This window comes from Ochlerotatus camptorhynchus, unplaced genomic scaffold (assembly GCF_037179485.1).
Source record: "Ochlerotatus camptorhynchus isolate MF236.1 unplaced genomic scaffold, CSIRO-AGI_Acam_v1.1 ptg000539l, whole genome shotgun sequence".
Lineage (NCBI taxonomy): Eukaryota > Metazoa > Arthropoda > Insecta > Diptera > Culicidae > Ochlerotatus > Ochlerotatus camptorhynchus.
In genome coordinates, this window is record NW_027041022.1 from 872,387 (window position 1) to 890,250 (window position 17,864).

The window sequence follows — 17,864 nt, forward strand, 5'->3', positions numbered from 1 at the left end:
CTGATAATGTTTTTTTAGTTTATGCAGCATTGGATCGATGCCAGTTGAACGCATCGAAATTCAACACGCGCCAGAGAAAACAAATTCAATATTCACGAGTTGATTGCATCGGGAGCAATGATGGGATAACTTTTTCATGGACGGCGATAACTTTTCCTTGTTACGATCTCTATTGTCTTGGAATGCATCAATTTGACTCTGCTCAGGATAACTGCGCCCGTGTTCATCCTATAAAAAAATATCGTAAAAATATATGCTTCTCCTCACTTATGCAACCCGAACCGAATCACGGTGGCTAGAAAAACCTACCTCTCATTCCACCCACCCCATCTCACACTTACCTGCGTGTGGGAGTAGAACATGGAAAAATTGCTGACGATGACGGGAACGGGCAGTGCGATCGTCAGCACACCGGCCAGGGCACACAGCGCTCCGACAAACATGCCGACGTAGGTTTTCGGTGCCATATCACCGTAGCCGACGGTGGTCATCGTGACAATGGCCCACCACAGCCCGAGCGGTATACTCTTGAATTGGTTGTCCGGATTATCCTGTTCGGGATGGCGAATCGAAAAGAAGGAAAACATCATGATAAGAGCGTCGGTCAACGTGTCCATTTTGACTGATTGAAGGCAATGTATAATATGTAGCAGCAGTAGCGCTAGTAAGTCTATCAATACAGGAGAGGGTGTGTAAAAGATAAATGGTTGGACACTCCATTTGAGAGGGAACACAATCAACAGCGCGGAACAGCTTTACTTGATGAACCGTCGGGGAAAAACTCCACAGACTTTACACGTTACGTAATGATTGATGTTCAGTAAAGTGCTTTCAAGGAAAAATTATCGAAGCACAAAGCGTGTAATCAATCATAACAAACACTGGAAGGTATTTCAGCTGGAAGAAACATTGCGCTTGACGAGAATTTAATTGATTCGGCACGTGTGAAAGGTACCTACACGTGGTAAGCATCAGTCTTAATCTGTTCTGAATTGGTGCGGTATCTATTCATTCCGTGACTATCTTACTGGAGCAGGCTCCACGCTAACCGAACCAAAACGGAACCGAACCGAAGAAGCGTCTAATTATCACCAGGCACAACATTTCCCGAGAATCCTGTTTCACCTTCTTCCATCCGGTCCGTTGCCGTTATCGTGATTAAATTTAAAGCCCACTAAAGCGGAAGCGAAAATTAATAATAATCCTTCCTTTCAGCGAAAAATTATCCGCACAGGTACGAAACCGATCACGTTGTATGCGGAAAAAGCGATTATTAGAAACGGCAGAGCTTAACACTCATTTTTCCTGAGAATCACCTGGAGTTTTAGTTAACCGACGGTTATCAAACAAACAACCATTTTCTGTAACCTCCAGACGCCAAATAAACATCCGAATCAGGAAGCGGATTTTAATTGAAAAGAAAACCATCCTTTCCTTATCCTGATAAGAGTTTACATTAATTTTCCCTAATCACTGTAATCCAGGGTGTCAACCGAGGCTTACACAGTTTTGGTTAAAGATTGTTGAACTCTTATTTTTGATTGTTACCGTCCCAAATGGAACTTGGACGAAGTGTCGGGGGCTTTCTGCTTCTTTAAAATGTAATTTGCATAATGATACGAGCAAGAAGGTTAAGATAATTTTCTTCTAGGCAGTTTTCTGGTTATTGCTACAGTTATATAAAATTGTGGACCCAAAAATCCTGAATCATAAATATACGTATACCAACAAGAACAAAGAGCTTGAATTTCACAGAATCAATCAATTTTCCACTTCAGCAATCAAAAACGATGTAATTTAATTCAAAGGAAAAATCTGCTACAATTTTCTCGGTGAGTTCTCATTCCGTAGAAACTGCTGGACATTCTAGAAAGAAAAAAAAAGTAAAGCGAACCAGCCGGTTGCTTGTCCGTGACGTGACGCTGGACCGACTCGAGGATGATGATGACATCATTACGGGTTCACTTGACCGAAACAAAACTTGAAGCTTCTGGATGCTACTCGGAGAAACTTCGCCGCAGTCGTTGAGAGTGGGAAAGGAGAATTTCCAAAAATAACACAAAAATAAATGACGGAACAAGGCAGAAGCTTTGACTGAGAAGATGTTTTCTTTTAGTCGGAAACAGAAAGCATCTCGAGTCTAATTGAAAAAAAAAATAAAGCTATCGATTTTCTTCTCGGTTGGTAGGTTGGAGATTTTTGTCAATGTGTTTCCCAAATCGAACTTGAATTTATTGAAGTAGACAGAGCACACTCACCTGCAACTTTTCCGCGTAGTACACCAAGCTGGCAAACACGACGATGCCGAGCACGAGAAAAAACACCAGCAGCGTCAGCTCCCGGGCCGATGCCTTGAAGGTATGAATCAGAATCCGCAGCCCGGGCGAGTGTCTCGTCAGCTTGAACAGCCGCAGTATTCGCACGATGGAAAAGGCCTCCAGCAGGCCCGTCTGTTCGCCCATCCTTTGGCACACGTCGGTGTAGAAACTAAGCGTAGCCGCCAGATCGATGATGTTCACCGGGGATCTGATGAATACGAAAATGTTGGGGGCGACCTGGAACGATCAGAAAAAAATCCAAATGAACATCTTAACGAGTGTAAATTGCCAGAATCTACATGTCTTCTTCTTCTTCATCGAATTCGCATTTCAAGCTTATTTCTTATCGCATATTAGGTTATTGCGAGCAGTCAACTGAGTGTTCCAGATGCACTTCCACAGTTATTAATTGAGAGCTTTCTATGCCTGTACCATTTTTACATTAGTGTAATTGTGTGGCAAGTACAATCATACTCTACGCCCAAGGAAGTCGAGAAATTTTTTAACCCGAAAAATCCTAGACCGGACCGAGAATCGAACTCCTCCTGCGCATTTACCCCCTGAGCTAAGGGAGGCCCCATCTAAGACACTCTCGGAATCTCCACATAAGACGCTCTAATTGAAATTAATTTCATCCCATTACCGACACTCTATCAAACACAATTTATGCAGCATCCTTGCACCACCTCCGATGAATTATTATATATATATCAGCTTAATGAATTTACTGCTAATGAAACTGTCCAACGACTATCTCGCTTCCCTCGGCTCCTAGGTGCAATGTTTGCATTTTCAATCTGTGCGACCCAACGCACCTACACACACACATACACCCACGCAATGAGGTTGAGGACGAGAGTGTAAACCTTTGTTTGATGGGCATAATTAAGCGTCATGAAATTTACCACCGACGGGCTGAGAAGTGCTGTTTATGTTTCCCCCACGTGGTGTATTCCCTGTCAGCTATAGTAAACATTGCCCGAAGGAGGGCAGCGCTTCAGGACTGAAAAGGTCGCAACCACAACAGTTGATTCATTATCCCTCATTACGTGTGTTGCAGCACATTTTAAACAGGTAGTAGAAAGTTGGGTCGAAACAGAATATTTATGACGATGTATGGATTGTAATCGTGGGTAAATTGCTGGCCTTGATAATACTAGAAATTTCCAAAAGCTATCCTGAAAACTTATCCATTGAAACAGCCAACCAACCAACTAAAACTAATCACACTACACACTTGGAAAAAATCATGTAAATTTAGGTGTGACGAGCGTCATATACGAGCATCAATTTTGACATGACAGACGCGAAATATAGCTCAATAAAACGTACTTTTCGTCGAGCAACGAACTTTTCAGTCTTGGAGAACTTAATATTACATGACATACGTCTCATCTTTTATTTTTCTCCCGGTCCAGAAATTTGTGGCATCGCGAGCGATAATTTTAATTTTAGTTTATTTACGCGGTGATGATGTTGGTTCACTCGCAACTATTTTTGAAAAATATTAAGTGTTTTCGAACGAAAGTGTACCAAAAGTGCTTCTGAACGTGTTTTGTAGTTGGGTGTGGTGAAATTCGTGCATTCCCGGTTGATTTAGGAAATCCGTATCACAAAATTGCCCACCGATTCCTTTTTTTGCCGTTCGACGACGACGGGTGTGCTTTCACGAGAGTGACGTTTATATGATCCGTTTCTTTGCACGGGTGTTTTTTTTTCTGTAACTAGCGTAAGTGTGCCTGCGATTTGCATTGAGTGTCGGAGATTGTAAGTAATCTGAAGGATGCCTCGCTGGATACGCCCAAGACTGGACGGGCAGTAGCTGGTGGCCGTGAACGGTTCCTGGGGAAAGCACTAGATGCGATCCTCCTCCCAGATGACCATGGCAATACAGGAAGTATTGGTATTGGAAGGTAATTGCTATTAGATATTTTGCAAACAGTGACCGATAGCGGACATGAAGAACCAGTGGAGGTGCCGGGCAAAGGTGTTTATCCTAGACAAATGGTAAGTAACAAATTCGCTGTTGTCGTTGTCGTAGGCGCTGTTGTAGTCGCTGTCGTAATCGCCGTCGTAGTCGTAGGCAGTACCGTTAGTATATTTAAAATTAACCACCAACCGCTGAAAATATGAATTATCGCGTATTTCTGTTGTTCATTACATACCAAGTAAAATTCGAGAACGTAATTTCATTTGAATAGCTTGTTCAACCAGGTCTTAAACAATCGTCACGTCAGTCATAGCTTGTTATGATTGCCTGAACCATGCGTAAAGAGAAAATTTAAACATTTAACGTCGCGTGAAAATGGATCTTAATAAAGGCCTCTTTCATAGCTTTTAGTTTAAGGATTTCAAAGATCGTCGGTTGCAGTGGCTTGCTTAATGAGCAGAAAAACGCGGTCCCAGATACTTTCATATTAAAAATGTATGGTTAGATCACTTGTTTATCGTGTATTTCGTAAAACTTTTCGTTGTCGTCGGTGCCGGGTCTGAATAGTCATAAAAACTTGAGTAACGCTATAATGTGATATGAGGGGCTCGGTGGCCTTAGAGCAACCGGTTTTGCTTACTGAGCAGAACATCATGAGTCTAATCTCAAGCCCATCCACATTCTAGATTCGTCAATCGTTTTATTTGTTAACATGACTACATGGTAATAACAGCAACTCGATGATTAAAAAGGAGCTCGTCTGCCTAGTGGCAAATGTTTTTGCTTACTGAGCAGAAGACCGTGGGTTCTATCCCAAGCTCCTTCGCGTTATATGATTGTTAGGACATCAATTCAGCTTATCGTTTACCAAAACGAACCCTGCTGCAAACCCAACCCTATTACCCAATATCTCAGTGATTCCTCGTAGAAGTGCAGAGGTGTTCTCGGCTTCCATCAAAGCGAGTGTCACGTCAACACATTCCTACCCCATCCTTTCTTGACCTGTGTTCGGGCACGGCCGCCGCTGGTATTGCCTAGTTTGAGATCACCAGTTTTTACACATTGAGGATGATTGCTAGTCCCAAGCTTCGTCTATTGGTTCTCTGTGTAATTACAGCTGGTCTGGCAATAACAGAGTAGCAACCGTGGGTGGTCAATCATGCTCATGCTCATGCTCTCATGACATACGTCTCATCTTTTATGTCAAGAAGGATTCCGTCACGTGTAAAATTAGTTATTTTTAAGTGTGTATTTTGTACCAAATTAAATGTAACACATCTTTTATCTACGAGTTATATACTAATCAATAGGTACTTAAAAATCAGCAGGTATGCACTGCCATGTTACAATTTACCTAACCAGGTACCTAAGTTTAGTCTCCGACAGGTAGATGCATGCTACGATGTGTGTTTTCAGGCAGCATGTTAAAGAGTCTCGAGTATCCGTTTCCTTGATCGATGTTCATGGATTATGTTTAAATATTTCTAAACTTTCTGCTACGTCTAGTTTCCAAGGCGAAGATATACTCCGCAGGATATTATTATTAAAGGGCGAACACGAAATTATTGCGACACCGAAAATGTCATGCCAATTTTCTTATAATGTTTAGAATCAAACCAAAATTTTAGGGTAGTTTTATACATATATTTACTTCAAAAATCAAAAGAAAAGTTAATCGATGGAGCCTTGAGTGTAAAATTGAACGCATTTTCGCTTGATGCCCTCCATCAAAGTCTTTACAGTGTCATCCGGTACCAGTTTCTCAGTTTTTTTTTCCATTTTCTTAACATGTCCTTCTCGTCTTTGACTGTCTTCTTGCTCTTCCGAAGTTCCCGCTTCATTATTGCCCAGTACTGCTCCACCGGGCGCAGCTCCGGACAGTTTGGCGGATTCATGTCCTTTAGAACAAAATGGACAGAATTTGCCTCATACCACTCCAGGACACTTTTAGAATAGTGGCATTATCCCAAATCTGGCCAAAATAGCGGAGCTTCGTCGTCCATCACACAGCAGCCATATTTTGTCAGCATCTTCTCGTAGAGCTTCCGTGCCCGAGTTTTAGCCATCGATTGTTGCCGCTCATCGCGGTTTGGGAAGTTCTGTACCTTGTATGTATGTAGTCCAGCTCTCTTCTTTGCATTCTGGACGTAGCTCTGCGACATGCCGATCTTTTTAGCCAAATCACGGCTTGAGACGTTGGGATTTGCTTTAATAGTCCGCTTCACTTTTCCCTCCGTCTTTTTGTTCTCCGGTCCCGGTTTTCTAAATTTATTTATTTATTTATTTTATTTATTTATTTCGTCAACCAACGTAGACTAGTACATATGAGAATACAGTTTTGTATTCTTAAATTTATTTATTTATTTCGTCAACTTTGGACAAAAGGTTAAAAGTATAATTTTTTCTTTAATAAAAATTAAGCAGTGTCAGCTTTACTATTTTTTATGAGTTATAATGCCTTATGGAGTAAAAATATTGTTTTAGTTTATGCCGAGACATTGTAAAGTCAATGATTTCGCAGTATTGATTGTAAGAGGCCATCATGCGGTTTAATGGCCCATATTTTGCATAATTTGTACGATGATGTTTTATGGCAAATAAATTTCGATTTCGGAGTTGCTGAGTAGGTGCATGGAAATTTAATTTTGATAAAAGTTCTGTGGAGTCAATGCGTTGCGAAACGATATCGTTTACAAATGAAACCATTGCATATTCACGACGCTCTTTTAATGTTTGTATGTTTATAAGCATGCAGCGTGCTTCATATGATGGAAGAGGAAATGATGTCCAACCTAATTTACGAAGAGCGTATAATAGAAATTGTTTTTGTACGGATTCTAATCTTTCTTCGTGCGTGATTGAAAAAGGATACCATACAATGCTGCAATATTCCAGTATTGACCTCACATAGGCAATATATAGTGTTTTAATTGTGTATGGGTCCTGAAAGTTATAGCAAAAGCGCTTGATAAAGCCTAGCATGTTATTTGCCCTGTGAATAATTGTGTTGTAATGGTCTATGAAAGTTAGTTTAGAGTCTAAGATAATTCCTAAATCCCTAACTCTTTCACATTTTTCTACATTTTGATTTCCTAGTGCAATTGAAATATTTGAAGTTGTTCTTTTCCTGCTAAATGATATTAAGTTACATTTTTTTACATTCAATTCTAGTAGACTTTTTTTGCACCATATGTAGAATATGTGTATTTCATTCCGGAATATATTGATGTCTTCTTCATTTCTTATTTCTAAAAAGAGCTTCATGTCGTCGGCATAAATAAGACATTTAAGTTTTTTGAGAATGAAAGAAATGTCGTTTACGTATAAAATAAAAAGAAGAGGTCCCAAATGAGAGCCTTGGGGGACGCCTGAAGTGACTTGAATGGGACTCGATTTCTTTCCGTTGAATTTAATTATTTGTTGGCGGTTAGTTAAATATGATTCAAGCCATTTTAGGAGCCCTGACTCAATTCCAATTTTTTGCAATTTAAAAAGTAGCATTGGTATGTCTATGCGGTCAAATGCCTTGCTAATGTCTGTATAGAGAGCTTCTACGTGGTTTCCATTATCCATTGCATTCAATGAATAGTCTATAAATTCAAGTAAATTTGTCGAGGTCGAGCGACCCTTGAAAAAGCCGTGTTGCATGTCAGTAATTCTATTTTTGATTCTTCCAGCTCCTTTGCCGTGGTCCAACGTTAACCGCTCCTGGAACCGCTTTAACACTCTGGAGACGGTTGAATGGTGAATGTTCAACATTTTTCCCAACTGCCGGTGCGACAGGTCAGGAAATTCCAGGTGTTTGGAAAGAATTTGTTCTCTCAACTCGCGTTGGTTCACCTCCATTTTCGTTGAATCGAAAAACACGACTTCGAGTTTGACAGCATGTACACAATACACATCAATGAGAAAGTATGCAAAATTTGGTTGATTTTTACCCAATGGTAAAAAAGTTATGCCCTGTTGAATGTGTCGCAATAATTTCGTGTTCGCTCTTTATCCTTTGTCAAATTGTGCCCCTTTGTGAAGATATGTACTACAACCTTTGATTTAAATTCATAATGAAGTCCTTTGTCCATCTCTTTGTTAGTCTTTTTTACCTCTGCGATGTGTTAATTAAACCTTGTTTTCCAAGTCCTTTTCGTCTGACCAATGTAGATTTTATTGCAATCTGGATAAGAGATTTTGTAGACTCCGGCATTCCCTAAGACATTTATTGAATCTTTTGTTGATCCTAACAGTGACTTCAGCTGATTTGTCCTGCTGCTGAATACTAAATCTAGGCCACAACTTCTAAACTTCGAAATCAAAGGTTTGGTAATGTTTTTGTCGAAATTCACCGCCACCCGTTTTAAACCCTCAGCTACTGGTGTAAGAGTTGTCAAAGTACGCTTAAAATGATCCCTTGTTCTTTTATCGATTACTGCTTGAATTGTTTTTTTCCTGATACTTATTAAGTCTAGCGATTTAAAAATGTGAGCTATGCCTGTATCGGTAAGAGGAAGAATTTGCATCCTGTGCACCATGTGGTGAAAAGCGGCCATTTTGTGTTGATGGTAATGGTTTGAAGTGCTTGGTATTACTCTCTTTGTATTTGTTGGTTTCCTATAGGTTTTGAAATTGAACTAAGACGTTCGAGTTTGCCGTCTCTCTCTTCTTCGTGAGTAACTTTGATGTCCTTGTGAACGTTGCTTATGGCCTCCAAAGTTTTTGATAAATCTTCCCTTTTGACAATGCTAAAGATGTCATCCACGTACCTATACCAACATTTGGGCAACAAATTCCTATCCTCCAGAGTATTTTCTAGAGCAGCCATGAACAATTCACTTAAAAATGGAGAAAGCGGATTGATCATAGTAGCGCCTTGAGTTTGTTTATAAAAATTTCCTCTTAAAATGAAATAATTTTCCTCCATACAAAGACGAGTAAGCTTGAGATAACGTTTGCATTAAAAAAATTGACTTTTTCGGATGGTGATAAAAAAGCTAAGACAGATAATTTTTTTTTGATAAATTTTCCCATGGAAGGTAATTGTTTAAGCTTACTTGCGAGCGGCCTTCCGGCAGTTAACCGGAACATTCGCCATGGCGGACGAAAACATGCGTGTAGGCATGTTTTTGAGTTCTTTCTTCGTTTTATTTATCAATTCCTCCTCAGTTTTCGCGACAAAATTGTTGGAATATGTAGATCTTACGCTTCAGGTTGGCCCAGAAATTCTCGATGGAACGCAGTTGGGCGGATTCGCCGACTGTTCATCGATATTCAACCGCTCCATCTCCTCCAACGATCGCTTCGAGTAGTGGGACGACGCCAGATCCGGCCAGAACATCGCGTCTTCGCCCTTGTGGTATTTCTTGATAAACGACGCTGATTGTCAGCCACAGCAGCACCTTCTTGGGGAACTTGGTGTGTGAAATGAACTTCACCTCGGAGCTCACTTCCTTCGTGGGGGAAGTAAAATACGAAGTGCCCTGCCAGTCGTTGCCATGCAGGGTGAGATAGGTCTCGTCGTCCATCACCACCGCCCCGTTGCGATTCGCCGGGAAAAACGAGTTGACCATCGTATTCAGCCGCTGCCGCTGCGTCATTGTCTGCAGCTCTGAAACCAGTTGACGTGACTTCCGCTTCCTGACATGTATGTTCATGTTCGCCAGGTACTTTTCACTGCACGCAGCGATGTAGCCACTTTTCCCTCGGTCTTTCTCTTCAACATCCTTTGGAGCTTCTTGTCGCTCAGGGTCGTCGGCCGTCCGGAACCGGGCTTTCTTACGATGCTCTGATTGTTGTCTTATAGTGCCAAGATGTTGTAGATGCCGGAACGGGCGTATCAAAGTGCCGCACGATGTCCGTTTTCGACGTGGCGGGGTGCAGTTCTTTGAACGCGCACACTTCTGAACGGAGTTGCTTCACTGTTTTTGCCATCACGGTTAGAGTTCGACTGATAGAGCAGTCAAATTTTGTCTGCTGACTCATGGGTTACTATGATTGATGCTGCATGGATAGTTTCATCAATGCGAGTGAAGGTAAACCAATGAAGAATCGACAATTTTTGTCCATTCTTTTAAATGCAAACGTTATGACCGAACTTTGTTTTTCCAAGTAGAATCCTCACGTTGCTTCAGAAGCCAGTCATCTAAAAGGCTGATGGCTTTCTTTACTGGTACACTCGGAAAAAGTTCTGTGACATCAAATGAAACCATGACTTCATCTTCCCGAATCTCTCCTGATGCCTGAAGTTGATTTGCGAATTACTGTGTGCTGTTAACTGAGCGAGTGGTGAAGGGTTTAGGTATTTTTTTAAATTCCTTTACTAGCCATTTGGCAAGCTTATGAGTGGGGGATCCTTCAGCCGAGAAAATCTAGTTCTCAGAAGAACAATTTACACTTCTCAACAAGGGACTAGGATATGCATCTCCTCAAAACCTGACGTGGAAGAAGCCATCGTTGACATGGAAACTGCAATCACTCACACACTTCCTATTCAATTAAACGAGACTGCCAGGAATATTATTTCAGAGACAAAACAAAATAGAAAGGGACATTCACGTAGTAAAACCGAAAAAGAAGAAATTCGAATTCTCAAAGAACTAAAAACAAACCCGGTATTTTATACATAAACGGACAAAGGTAATGCAGTAGTGATTTTGGACAAAGAGGACTATGACAATTGGATGACGGAAAAAATACTAATGGCCCATACAGGCAGTTGAGGTCTATGGTTAAACATGTGGAAAACACGTTGAAAGAGCGCAAGGCGTTTATTGGCAACACTACGAATCAATTGAAAGATTCAAGCCCTATTCTACCAAGGATCAAAGTTTTACCAAATATTCACAAACCAGAAAACGAAATGAGGGAGATTATGTCGGCTGAAGGATCCCCCACTCATAAGCTTGCCAAATGGCTAGTAAAGGAATTTCAAAATATGCCTAAACCCTTTACCACTCGCTTAGTTACCAGCACACAGGAATTCACAAATCAACTTCAGCCATCAGGAGAGATTTGGGAAGGGTTTTCCATTGAAGAATCAAAGTGACGATTGGCTCACAGATGGTGAGTGGGTGAAAATGGTAATGACGTTTTGATTTCTGTCAAATTGCATGGCATTTTTATTAGTACATCATCATTTTTGTAATTGCGGATCTTAAAACAATTTTGACTTTGCTTTGATCCGTCAACTAAGCGTTTCGCTTCGGCTTCACTTGGAGGCGCGCATCCGAGAGGTCAAATTTTCCATGACTGGCGCAAAAATCGGGCTGAATCTCGTTCATGGCTTGAGCAATGTTGGATTTGAGGGCATCGGTGGTGTGCTGTTTTTTGGCATAGACCTGAGCAGTGCTGTAAATTCTCAAAATCATTTGAACATTTTTGATGAAAATGAGAAAAGTAGCTATTCGATATCAAAGGAGACCTCCTCCGAATGGATGATATCAGTTGCTTAGTCATTTGACGAAGGCATGGATCATTCTCATTTGAGAAACGCTATATATCATTCAATTGAGTGTAACCTACACACAAACGGAGCTGTGGTCGACATTCCGGTGAAAAAGCGAAGCCAACCCGACACCAACATGACTTCTATCAAACCCCAACCCGATATTGACCCGACATTGATCCGACATAAACTTAAAATCGACCCGAAAACAACATGATATTGGGTCGACATCGACCTTAAATTAGCCTTACATTGATCTGACATCGGGTCGACTTGTCTGTTCGGATCCATTTAGCTGGATTTCTTCCATACTCCACTGTCGTATATCAAATGATACTGAGCGACTCAATTGACAGTGACAATGAGCTTCGAATGAGAAAGGGGCTCTTCAAATTATGGTCATGTGATAATTCGTTTACACAGAATTGATTGAAAGGTTGTATTGGTTCATCTTCAATCGAATGATATGAAAATTTACAGCACTGGACCTGAGACTTAACATAACCCTACAAAAAAAAGTGTAACGGGGTTAAATCACACGATCTCTGTGGCCAGTTGACATCGGCTCCGCGTGAAATAACCATTCCCGGAAATCACTCATGCAGCATATCGATTGTTTTGTGCGCTGTGTAGCACCTTGCACCGTCCTGTTGAAGCCACATATCGTTCACATCCATATCGTCCACTTTAGGCCAGAAGAATTCGGTAATCATCGACCTGTAGCGCTCTCCGTTGATGGTGATGGCCTCGCCAGCGTCGTTTTCGAAGAAGTAAGGACCGATGACACCTCCGACCCAAAATGCACACCAAACAGTGACTTTCAGGAGATGCATTGCCACTCGGTTGACCTCCTCTGGATTGGCCTTGTCCCAAATTAGACAATTCTGCTTATTCACATAGCCATCCAGAATTGGGCGGCGCGGAATCGCCTGTCACGGGTTCTCCTGCACACTTTCGCATACAGCGGCGATATTATCGGCAGACCTTGCATTCCGTTTACGTATGGTTGGTGGTTGAGCGTTCAGCGAAAAAGTTTCCTCGAATTTGTTCACCACATTGCGAATAGTCCTCTCGGTAGGTCGATTATTGCAACCGTAAAATGGGCGAAGCGCTCAGAATGTTGCTTGCAAAGAACACTTACTTCGATAGAATTTTTATCAATTGCACGTGCTGTTGGACGCTACAACTGTCCATGGAAATTTGGCAAGAAACACTGAATAAATGGCTTTTAATTTGACACTTGTAACTTTAACAATATGACCGCAATGAACTGTCAAAGTGAGAAAATCCCTTTTGGAAAACCCTTTACAACTCGTGATTCTGACTATTTGGAAATTACTATTTTTTGAGATCAGAACCTCCAATGTAATGTCAAGGTACTCTGAAAATCTTAGCTCTCTGGTTCTGTCAAATGGAATGAATAATGGTGTAATTTCTCAATTGAGCTTATTTTAAAATATCATTTGAAATTGGTTTTTTTTTTTCGTAAATCAACGCAAATTTTAACCAGTATTTTAAGATTTATATCAGATCGAAGGACAAATTGAATGAATACATATTGAATTTTTTGAATACTACTTAAGTACACATATCGTAAAAATCTCTCATATATTTTTTATTTCCAGATGATGAATTTCAAAAAAAGAGCATGCACAGTAGACTGATGCAAAATTTGACTTTTTCGCTCCACAGTGCTTAAACGGTTTCAAATCGGGTCCTGATTAGCCTCCCAAAGTTACAACTCATTTGGTTAGAAACAGACTTCGCACAAGCCATTTGAAGTTTACATGTAAATTACTATGGGAAATCTCAACTTTCTGTTCATTGCCTTCTAGTCTTTTTTCATATAGAGCTATGAAACAGTTCGATAGCCATTCTTATAGAAAATTTTCTCAGCTACAACTTTGCTTAAGATTGTTTATATGTCAAACGAGACAGGAAAAAGTTATTAATTATTTAAAAGATTGGTAAACTTATGACATGATCAAGCAGCTGCTCTGTAGGCAACACTGTATTTTGCAGTGTGACATAGTAGCCATGATTTTTGTGTCCTATTCAACGCCCCAGAAACACCAATGTTGCCTGCTGAGCAGTTGATTGAGCATGATCTTAAGACATCAGCGCATTGAACCTTTGATAACTTTCGATTCTTGCGTTTAATCAAAAAGTGGTCATCAGTAAAGTTGTAGCTGGAAAAATTTCCTACAAGTACAATTGAAAGCTTTTGAAGCAGACCGATATGGTGAATTATTAGACAGACATGAACAAACATCTTGGTTCTACCATAGTAATTCCCATACAAACTTCAAATGGTTTGTGCCATCTCAGTTTCTCACCAAATGGGTTCAAATTTTGAGAGGTTAGTCAGGATCCGATTTGGAATCGTTTAAGTATTGTGGAGCAAAAATTTCAAATTTTGCATCACTCTAATGCACAGTTATATCAATGAACTACAACATAATTTTAATATAAATGAAACCACAAACGATGAAAAAAAGTTGTGGGGTTGTGTACAAGACACGACTGCATGGTTGACGTAGCGAACTTCTCGTCAATTTTTCTTCATATTAATTTAAAATACGGTGGAAATAACTTATTTCCTCAAATCACTCCATTTCCTCTACTTGACATGTCAATATCCTCACCCTTATTAGTTATTTTTCTGACTGTTTCTGGACTTTCCGTTAGGAATATTTCTGCATATGAAACACTTGTCTTTAATCTCCCGTTATAAATAGTATTCCCCGTGCTCCGTTGAACATTTTTTTATGGATAACGCGTTTAACCAAACGCTTGATCACAGTCGGATACATCCGGTGGGAAATCGTTCACAAGCACGTATTCCACATCCCAGCCCAAGTAAGATTGTAAGTTTTATTGAGGTTTTAAAGTACTAAGTCTAAGCCATGGTATTCAGAACCCTCATAAAACCCAATTTGTTACTTGGGATGGAACCCATAAGCCCGATGGATCGATTTTGTTATATAAAGCCAACATACAACTCGTACAGTGCTTTGGCACATTATTAGTCGGATTATTACGAAGCAGACTTGTTGGTTACTTGGGATTTCCCCCTCACTTTCTTTTCATCAGCATAATCGAAAATTTGATATTCAGAGTTGTGCTTTCACAAAATTAGAAAGTTTGGTCCATGTGACATTGAATTCAATATTTAATCATAATCTGCTACTTCAAGCAATCAAAAATTCGTCCATCCAAGCAGGATCATAATTCTTAATGTTTTTTGGATAGCCTAATGTCTGAATTTATCCACCTCTTAAGCACATAACGAGGAACTAGAACTACATGAATTCATAAATATAACTATGAACCTTTTGCCATTCTTGCATTTACACAACCCATTTTCAGAGGCTTGATTTTTGTTGGACCGGAATAAACACATCACCACCCAGAAACGCGCTTATCCACTTGGTGCACGAATTTAGTATCAAACAACAATGTAAAACTCTACTAAAAGATGTAAATGCATTTTTACCGTCCCGCTGGATCCAGGGACAGGGACACAGGGACGGGCCAAAATCATCAAAATCATCAAAATTCAGTTCGCCAAGCAGAATCTCACGAACACTAGTGTGCAAATTCATAGGATTTTGACAGTTCTTACAGTAATTCATCTGTTATTTGTATACAATACATGTGCAGCTGGAGAAGACTTTGTTCTTTGTTTAAACAATTAAAATAAGTTTATTCTACATATTTTTTACAGCAATGACTGTTTTTGAAATTTTATATTTTTAAAACAAGTACTGAGGATCCAAGAGTTAATTCGTTAGTAATATGTTGAACGAAAATTAAAGCATTTGCACTATTTTTTTAGTTTTGTGACCGAACTTCAGAATTTTGACTTGGGGTTACTTTGATAATACTCGATGAATGTAGAAAGAAATGAGTGAAACTCAAACAATTTAGTTCTTTAAATATGAAACTTTGAATGAGTATATAATCAGGAAACTTCATAAGCAATAAGAATACAACATTGAATTTGAGATGGCTGTATCGGAAATAAATTTCATAAGTGATGGTTTGAGTGCTTTTTCAAAAAGGTGAAAAACATGAAAATGTTTTATTAATATTAATGTAAAATATGTAACACAAAAACTATATACCATACCAACGGAAATACCATAAGCTACAATATGATACCAATATTTCTGATTTGGAAAAAGCACAGCGAGTAAATTTATTCTTTATATTATGCAATCAAACTTACCCGCATTATCAAAGATACCCCGTTTTACTGTACTCACAAGATCACAATTCTATTGAAGATTTTATTAATTTACAAACACCCATTGTAAACAATAATTTACAAATTCCCTAAAATTCCCTGATTTTCCAGTACTAAAATGGAATTCCCTGATTTTCCAAGCAGTCGACACCCTGCAAAAATCGAACTAGCCGCCTCCGGCTTGGTAATACCGTTCCTTAACTAGCATGGCTATCTGAGGCCCCGTTAACAACCCTGATTTTGACAGACGCCATCATTTGTTATATATTGCCCTTCTAGCAGTCGATCTTGTTATTAAAAGCACTAATGCGACTGCTTTTTGATTTCTGGAGAATTTTTTCATGGCTATTATTTATTAAAAAATGTTCTTTGTAACAAGTGAACCTCTCCTACATACATGTTGTGGGATAATAAAGTTCCCAAAAAAATAAGTCATTTTTTTTTCGGTTGTGTTTTTTTTATCAGAAGACTTTCAATAAACAAGATTTTGATTCATATGTCAGCAAAGTAGATGAGACAGCGCTCTAGCCAAACTGCGGCAATGTTCAGCAGAGGCAGAGGGAAAATTCCACATTTTCCTGATTCGCTCCTGTTTTAATGAGCAGAGCCACGACAGCAGAGCTCTTGTGACGACGTGGTTGAGGTGAACGTTTATTTCATGAAAACAGTGATAACATTGTTCACTTTTTATTTCTACATGTTTCAACAGTTTTTTAATGGAAAATTAAAAAAAAAAACATTCATTGCAGCAGATTGTGAGAGTTATTTCCTATCGATTAATGTCTTTGGATTTTAATTTCATCTATAAATGACAAAGTTATAAGCGTTCAAAACCTTACACCTTTTCGTGACGGACGCAATTTTAGATTTTCTATTACACCCGATTTACCTACGTCAAAAAATAATCAGAAACAAGCAACACCTTGAATGAAATAATGCGTCTTTCTGCCTCGTTATGAGGTTCAAACACAAACAGAGAAAAACAGCTTGGGATTTGATCAAGTGTAGCTTAAAAACATGCAAGTATGATACAAATTAATTATATTTTATGAAATTTCATTGAATAATAAGCATTTTAACATTACGCCTCATTCGAATATAGCAATTGGCTGGTTTTGACATCCACATGAAGTGAAACGAAAACCTGTTATGTGCTTCAAGAAAGTAGTTGCACCATCAACGGACAATGTGTCAATGGGTACGCGTCACTACCGTATGCGTGATAATGTTTGCACCATCGTACAAATAAGGTTCCCGTTTCACCTGTGCATACAATGCCTTGGTTTTCTTTGCATGCACGTAACCTATAGCTCATATACCGTAGTTGGCTGTGTATAAAAGAAAATGATTTACTTAGTTTGACAGTTGCACCATGGCGAAGTGGCAGCGTATTCGTGATTTGTCCCACGCGCAAATGTCGCAAAAAGGCATTTCAATCGCCGTGGGAGTGTCCCGGTGGATCGTCAAAAGGGTTTTAGACCGAGAAAAGAAAGGACAACTATCCGCGAAGGTGGTCACAGGTCGTCCGAGGTCGTCCGAGGTCAGCTCGGGTTCCGAGGGTTATCGCTGCTATCAAAAGGAAGATTCGGGTGAATCCAGTGCGTTCAATAAGTAAAATGGCAAAGGAACACGGGATCAGTGACTTAACGGCACGGAAAATCGTAAAGGAAGGCTAACATGAACCTTTAGTGTGATGATTTATTAGCTAGAGAATGATCTTTAGAAGAGGGTAGGTGGATAGTTCCGTTAGAGTACGGCAGTATGAAAATTGAATAGAAGTTGAAAATGAGCGAAGGGCCATTAATGCGACAGTTTTTCAAGATAGACGCACATCCACCTACCCTCTTCTAAAGATCATTCTCTAGCTAATAAATCATCACACTAAAGCTTCATGTTAGCATTTCCAACCAACTCTGAAAATCGTTAACTTCG

At 39.7% G+C, this 17,864-nt stretch overlaps 1 protein-coding gene across 3 annotated transcripts in view; it reads right to left on the minus strand.

Annotated features, from left to right (window-relative positions):
- Window positions 1-17,864, minus strand: part of LOC135713132 (potassium voltage-gated channel protein Shaw-like) — a 301,944-nt gene that overhangs the window by 57,990 nt on the left and 226,090 nt on the right. For all 3 annotated transcript variants that reach the window (XM_065236241.1, XM_065236240.1, XM_065236242.1), the window contains 2 exons: window positions 2,259-2,555; window positions 342-551 (listed from right to left, as the gene is read on the minus strand). In XM_065236241.1, the coding sequence (XP_065092313.1) occupies window positions 342-551; window positions 2,259-2,555 (507 nt within the window). The remainder of the gene's footprint in view (window positions 1-341; window positions 552-2,258; window positions 2,556-17,864) is intronic.